The 7,687-nt window shown below is 27.5% G+C and overlaps 2 protein-coding genes across 4 annotated transcripts in view; one reads left to right on the top strand and one right to left on the bottom strand.

Annotated features, from left to right (window-relative positions):
- The window catches only part of LOC108752224 (ATP-dependent RNA helicase SUV3 homolog, mitochondrial), a 4,622-nt gene extending 3,313 nt beyond the window's left edge, over positions 1-1,309 (top strand). For both annotated transcript variants that reach the window (XM_018492905.1, XM_018492906.1), the window contains 4 exons: positions 469-617; positions 698-819; positions 988-1,041; positions 1,120-1,309. In XM_018492905.1, the coding sequence (XP_018348407.1) occupies positions 469-617; positions 698-819; positions 988-1,041; positions 1,120-1,262 (468 nt within the window). In that variant the 3' untranslated portion in view covers positions 1,263-1,309. The remainder of the gene's footprint in view (positions 1-468; positions 618-697; positions 820-987; positions 1,042-1,119) is intronic.
- A 2,606-nt stretch (positions 1,310-3,915) lies between these two features.
- Positions 3,916-7,615, bottom strand: LOC108752257. Of its 2 annotated transcripts, none has more exons than XM_018492959.1 (5): positions 7,545-7,615; positions 7,329-7,431; positions 6,998-7,113; positions 4,592-4,712; positions 3,916-4,140 (listed from the first exon to the last, which is right to left on the bottom strand). In XM_018492959.1, the coding sequence occupies exons 1-5, from the start codon at positions 7,584-7,586 to the stop codon at positions 4,022-4,024; spliced, it is 501 nt and encodes a 166-aa protein (XP_018348461.1). In that variant the 5' UTR covers positions 7,587-7,615; the 3' UTR covers positions 3,916-4,021. The 2 variants fall into 2 exon arrangements, with proteins under 2 accessions (XP_018348461.1, XP_018348462.1); XM_018492960.1 differs by having other exon boundaries at positions 7,329-7,425; positions 7,545-7,612.
- Between the last annotated feature and the right edge of the window lie 72 nt (positions 7,616-7,687).

Here is a 7,687-nt window from a genome sequence, read left to right as displayed (position 1 = left end):
ATATATAAGTAACATATATTTAAGAAATATATGCTACTTATATGTGTAGTATGGGTGCGCGCGCGCGCGCGTGTGTTATACACACACGCACGCGCACACACAGACACACACACACACAGAGTGAATCAGAGTCGTTGAACTAGCCTATTTTCACCCTATGAGAAAATAATTGATTGCACACTTTTTAATTCAATTAGGTATGAAGTCAATAATTTTCTGATAGGATAAAAAGTTGGTTTAGCGATTCTGATTCACCCTGAATATACTATTTATATAAGTATTAAGCATTACATTACTTATATACCGACTGTTAAAGCTAATAATTAAAAGTATGGAAAAAGAATTGGTATTAATATAAGATCTCTGTGTGTGTGTGTGTGTGTGTGTGTGTGCGCTTTATTTTTAGAAAATAAAATTTTAATTTTTATCCTTATGTTTGTAGTATACATAAATATGTATTCTTTTCAGTTTGCACGTCAATACAGTAAAAATGATGCAATAACATTCAACTGGTTATGCCAACACATTGGATGGCCCTTTCGAATGCCAAGAACTATCATCGACCTAATCCATTTGGAAAGCGTCTTTGATGTATTAGATCTTTATTTATGGCTAAGGTATAATGAGATTGTATTATTCTGAATTATATTTCATTGTTTTTTTGACGTTCTCATTTTCATTATCTTATATTCTGTAGTTACCGTTTCATGGACCTGTTCCCTGATGCTAAAATAGTCCGTGACGTTCAGAAGGAACTCGATTCACTCATCGAAGCAGGAATAGTTAAATTAACAACTTTATTGTCCAATTCGGAAGCAGGTAAGCGTGATTTTTTTTTTTAACGTAAATTTTTATAATATAATTTAAAATCTTCCGCGCATAGAAATACATGTTTGTGCGTGCATGTGTGTAATTATATGTTACATCAAATTTGATTTTTATAATAATTGTGAAATATTTAACACAAAAAATCTTTTTTTTTTTTAGGTGAAGAGACCGATGCTTTTGAGTTGCAGATGCAAAAACAAAATTTCTATAGAGGTAAATCTTTTTATCATGCATTAAAAAAACAACTCAATTGCGATGCTTAAGTGCTAAATTATATGTAACGTTTTTTAGATTTAAAAAAAAATGGTAAACGTGGTATGGGTATATATAAAGGTAAATTGACTGAAAGATTAATAACGGAAGGGCTCTTAACGCCACAAATGTTACGTGAACTACAACATGAATGGACTATGTCAACAAAAAAGAAAAAATAATATAACTATATGTATACAGATAAAAAATATTAAAGAAAATTCTTTTATTGTGACCAACATAATTGTGAATGAAAAAAGTTTAATTAAGTTGATATAATATGAATAATGATATTAATTCTCTAAGAATATTAACAATGTAAATAATAAAATTATTACATGCACAATTTTGTGTAAAAATTATGTCATTATAAATATTATTTTAATATTTAGTGTATTGTTTTTATGTAATCTTTATGTATTCATATACATGTACAATGTATTCAGTTTCGAAAATAAAATTTACAGAGCACAAAGTTTACGCGCGCGCGCGCACACACACATACACACACATGCATATAAATTAAATCATTTTTCCTGTAAAAAATATCCATTTTTAGTTCATATATAACTTTGTACTCTACAGATTTTATTTTTGTAAGTAGTTACACAAATATTGAGCATTGATAAAATATATTGAAGATTCTTTTCTCGTTTTATATATTAAATAAATATCTATATTTATTTTAATCGGTCATAATTAATTTTGAAATGTAGGACAAATAATGAATTATATATATTTATATTATTGAATGTAACTGTCATATGAAAAAATTAATTTTAATATATAATATGCATAATGAATATAAAATCTTCGTTTTTTTATTACTTCGTTATTTAAAAATTTTTATTTACTTTGGCTTATTCATGGTGAAAAGAACTCGGGTGTACTTTTGCGCATACATTTATAACAGCCAGAACATAATTCTATATGCCATTGTGATGGTATATTTTAATTAGCCATTGTTACTATTATTTTATTTATTTTTGTGTTTCTAATTATATTTGCTTACAATATGTAATATACAGGGTGCCCGGCGAGACTAGCAATATTTCACAGGAAGGTAGATGGAACTACACTGAGTCGAAAAACAGTTTCGCTGTTTTTTTTATAAAGTTGATAGTATTTGAATAAAAGATTATTGAAAATCAACATTCAGCGATATTTATTAATTAATATCTTGATAACTATTGCGAAAATTGCAAAATGATAGAAAACTTTTCGATTTGGTTTAATTCCATCTATCTTCCTGTGAAGTATTGCTATAGCTTCACCGGGCACCCTGTATATTACATATTGTAAGCAAATATAATTAGAAACACAAAAATCAATAAAATAATAGTAACAACGCCTAATTAAAATATACCATCACAACATATGAATTATTGCTAGAGTCACCGGACACCCGGTATAACTATTACCACTATAAAAGCACTTTCTCTATAAAAAAACTTTCCAGAACCAAATAATATAAAATTTATTTCTGTCAGCAGTAAATATGAACATAAATTGAAGTTCTGAGGTCTTAGAGATCATTTAAAAGTATCACGCTGATGTGATAATAAAATGATAAATTCTTAAACTTAGATTATAAGTATTTTATGAAACGCTGCGCTTGGCTTAGCGTCGAGATGCTACCGTGTCTCCAGATATACATAACAAACTGAAAATTACATATGCGATTTTGTTTAAATTTTAGTTTTTCCAATTTTTGTATTATTTTTCCAAAGTTTATATTAATTTTATATTGATATTGGCTTAATAAAATTATTTCTTTATTTCCTTATCAACATTCCATAAAACAATTTCATTCATTAATTTCCTACAATTATTGCTTTAAACACAATTACAACCTATGCATACAATTATTCAACGGACGATTTTTCACTTTTGCTTTTTTACTTTTTGTCAAATACAACATTATCAAATAAAAAAATTATTTAATATTATGTGAAAATACATATCGATAGAGGAATATATGTTTATAGTTTGTATTTCTCTGTATGTGCATGCGCATGCGCTCGCATGTGTGTGTGTGTCGATTTCAACTTTAAAAACTACCTTACAGCAATAAATTCTCCTTAGATACGTACAATTTCTCCACTTTCTCTTATAGTAATTATTATAGATGATGTAGATAAATACATAATAACATACATATCTTGTTAATTTTTTTTACATAAATATTAAATTTTAGAAAAATATTTAAATAATATAAAATTTTATTATAAATATATTTAAAAAAAAATTTTTTTCTGTATGAATTAAAAGTTTTTAAGTAATTTTTATTCTACCGTTGAACGTACCTATTCTAATAATTTTAGAAAATTAAAATGTAATAAATTAATTTTGCAGAAATAATAAAATAAAAAATAAAAATATATTATTATTATATATTTATGTTAAAAAAGTTTTATAGTAATAATATTACAAAAAGTATATATTTTTATCAGTAAAAAAAACTTTACATATAAAGTAAAGTAGAAAATTTGATTTTATAAATGTTTCAAATTTAATTGAATTGAACAAAATATATGTAACTAAATAAAACACAATTTTTGTATATGCTTTATTAGAAAGATACGATTAGAGTATTACAGAATATAAATGTACACTTTTATTTAACATAAATTATATTGTATTGTATGTACACTGAGAAAAAAAATGCTGTTGATCAATTAAATTCTATATTATGGGCTGTCACTAACATAAGTGATTAATTTATGTATATTTTTATTGACATAAAGTACTTGATTACTGAAATAATAATTTATGCCTTTATGTGAAAAAAAAAATACATGAATTAATCACTTATGTTAGTGACAGCCCGTAATATAGACTTTAATTGAATCAACAGCATTTTCTCTCAGTGTATATTACAGCTTTATTAGTAACTATATGGACATTTAATTTTTGCATTTGATTGCATATATATATTAATTTATTTCATTTCTGCTTCTTCTATTTCATGTAGTTGATGTTCCTCTTCCTCACGTGTAGTTTTTACAGCACATACAAGCAGGGAGAAACTTTTCTCACATTCTTCTGTAATATTTCTCACTGTACAAATAAAAATTTAAAATAATATAGTTAAAAAATCAAATATATAATCACTTTTCCTATAGATATTGTATTTTTATAACAATTATAACTTTCTATAAGCATTATACAAGCGTAAATACATTAAACGTACATAACAATTTTTTTTTGTAATTCCTCATTTCTTATTAATTTTAAAGTAATTTATACAATATATCAAAGAGGTAAAGTTTATATATCCTAGAAAGTGAAAATTGTAAAATTTTTTAAAATTTATTATAAACTATAAATAATGTGTCACTTGTACAAGAAATTATTTAAAAAAGTATATAATATCTCTTTCTTAACATTAATTTTGCAACTACATATTGAATTTCGGAAATTGTTCAAAACAAAAACGCTGTCGTGTGAACATTTTTGTTGAACTGAACAACCTAATAATATATTTTATATAATTCAAAATATATCTTACCTTCTTTCAAGCATTTACGCGCAATTTTATGAATCTTTATAATATCTTCTTCAGGAAGACCAGCATACTCTATATTTATTCTTACATGAATTTGCGATTCTTTAATGTTTGAATCTTCCATCTAACATTATTAAGAAGAAATTATTATAAGGCTCCCATGAGATACCGTTTATTTTAGATAAATGATAGGAGTCTATGGGCAGAATTTAAAAAAATAACAGGTCATTTTGAAGTGAATTTAATTAAGTTTTAAGATAACATTATATAAAATTTAATTCAAATTTCATTTTTTTTTTAAATTAAAGAAATGTAAAAAGTAAGCAAATCGTAAAGTCAAAAAATTATGTTCCTAATATTGCCCCAAGAAATCAATAGTAAAACGCAAAGTATATCAGTTATTGCAATTAAAAAACTTTATTTCATGTTTCTAAAATGTAAACAAACACAGTCAGTGTGCCTGAAAAATGAGCATGCGATAAATTATACCCAGAACTCGTCTTTAAGTAATTGAAATCAAGCATCGCAAAAATAGGCACTCGACGTTTATTCCGATTGTCCTTTTTATTATTGTACATAACATTTACTCTTTAGTATTGATTTCCACTACAACATAGGAGCATGGATTATTTTATATTAGAAATATCTTGCTATCTCATATTACGATTTTCACGCCTTCTGTAATTAAACAATTCAACATATCCCGTATTTTTCTATTAGTACGACCTTATTTCATCACTACATGAAGAATTTATTGCCAAATATTTATTTGTTTAATAATAAACAAGACTCATCCCAATGAAACTTGAAGACATCCAAATTTTATAATCTTTTTGTACAATGACTACAGGCATAATCTAATAATAAATTTTGTACTAAATAATTTTCAATCCAAGAGTAATAAATTCATGGTGGAATCAATAGATAGCATTTATTAGTTTAGCAGAAACGCCGCTATCTCATATTAGGCGCATATCTCATAATAGGAGGCTTTCCTCTATGTATAAGCAACAATATGTGTTATTAATTGCATTCATAACTGTTACATTAGAAATTAAATTTCGAATAATTTAAAATTTGATTATTTATTATGATATATTAATCTTGCATTGTTGGACATTATATTAGGTCAATCAGAAAGTCCATTTAGCGGCGAGTAACTGTAGCTAGAACTGTTGATAATTCTAATATCTAAATCAAGCTTAATTTTTTAGTTTTATTATGTGTCAATAAAATTCAGTATGTAAAGGTATATGTTCTCATTAATAACATTGCTTTTTACTGCATCGAAAATATCGACATTTAGGCCAAATAAGCATCATTTGCGCGAAGTATTAATCTTTTGCTTCAAATAGAAGAAAACTGCACCTGAATGCTTGTAGAAGTTTATAGTGATAGTGCTCCTTCCGATAAAACATGCAGAGAATGGTTTTGACGCTTTAAAAAGTGGTAATTTTGATGTGGAGGATAAAGAGCGTTCTGAACGGTCAAGAGCATTTGAAGATGAAGAATTATAGACATTGGTGGATGAAGACCCGTATCAAATGCAAAAACAATTTGCAAAAGCATTAAATTGTGTTCAATCTGTTATTTCCGATCGTTTGAAAGCCTTGGGAAAGGTGTACAAGGAAGAAAAATAGGTCCCATATGAACTGAAGCCAAGAGACATTAAAAGGCGAAAAACCATCTGCGAAATTCTGCTTCCTAGGCAACAAAAAAAGGGGTTTTTGCATCGAATTGTGACTGCGAATGAAAATGGATCTATTTCGATAACCCCGTCGAAAAACCATTTGTGATTCAGGCCAACCATCGACGTCGACGCCAAAGCGGAATATCTACGGAGAGAAGGCAATGCTCTGTATTTGGTGGGATCAGAAGTGTGTAAATGTATCACGAGCTGTTGAAATCTCAAATAATCACAGGGGATCTCTACCGAGAATAAATTATCCGTTCAAGTCGAGCATTGCATGGAAAACGATCAGAAACGAGACAGCATAAAGAGATTTTGCATCATGACAACACTCGGTCCACGTCACAAAACTTGTCAAGAAAACGTTAAAAGCACTTCGCTGGGAAGTGCTACCCCATGCGGCTTATTCACCAGACTGTGCCCCTTCCGACTATCACTTGTTCCGATGATACACGCACTTGCAGAGGAACACTTCAATTCTTATGAAAAATGGGTCTCTGAGTGGATAGCCTCCAAAGATGAGTCATTCATTCGCCGTGGAATTCGCTTACTGCCCGAAAGATAGGAAAAAATCATCTCTAACGATGAACAATATTTTGATTGAGGTATTTTTCCATTTTGTTTTTTAAATAAAACCATAATTTTTGCAAAAAAACAGACGGACTTTCCGATTGACCTAATACATATAAAATACGTATAGCATATTTAAAAATACTTACTAAATTCTGTCTTTTTAAGGCACACGCAATCCAGCAACCCATTTTTCTTGTTCTTTCTTCATTTTCGGGTTTGGTAGGTAAGTCAGTCATTATGTCTCGGGGACTGTATACATCAGCTAAAAAATAAGAACAATTATTGTAAAAGTCAGTTTTTTGAAAAAAAAAGTTTAAATAAACATTACAAGATTGTAAGGAAAGTATTAAAATTTAGTAAAACAAAATTTGAAAATTATACTAAAATATTGATTAGAGAATTTATAAATGACGATCACAAAGATCTCCAATAATATGTTTTTGCAGTAATATGCAATAATAATTAGATATAACTTACCATGAGTCATATTATTTTCAATCCGGCAAGCTTCAACTTCATCCTCAGTAGTTTCTATTATATTTTTAAAATTTTTTAGTTCTATTGAGCTAGACAGCTGAAACTTACAAAATATTTGTTTAAATTATTTTATATAGTTTTTAATATATATTATTATAAATATCTCTGTTATAATTTATTGAAATAGTTGAAGTAGTTTATTGACAGAATATTTACAGCAATTATTAAAATACAGACGGAAAGTACGAGACTTTTCATTTTTATGCAGGTAATATCTTCACTGCAATAAGCGCAATTAATGAAAATAACTGTTGTTACGTCGTATATATACTAGTTCACTCTTCGACAGATAACATACA

The sequence above is a fragment of the Trachymyrmex septentrionalis genome, unplaced genomic scaffold (assembly GCF_001594115.1).
Source record: "Trachymyrmex septentrionalis isolate Tsep2-gDNA-1 unplaced genomic scaffold, Tsep1.0 scaffold6, whole genome shotgun sequence".
Lineage (NCBI taxonomy): Eukaryota > Metazoa > Arthropoda > Insecta > Hymenoptera > Formicidae > Trachymyrmex > Trachymyrmex septentrionalis.
This window is presented reverse-complemented; position numbering and strand designations above follow the sequence as displayed.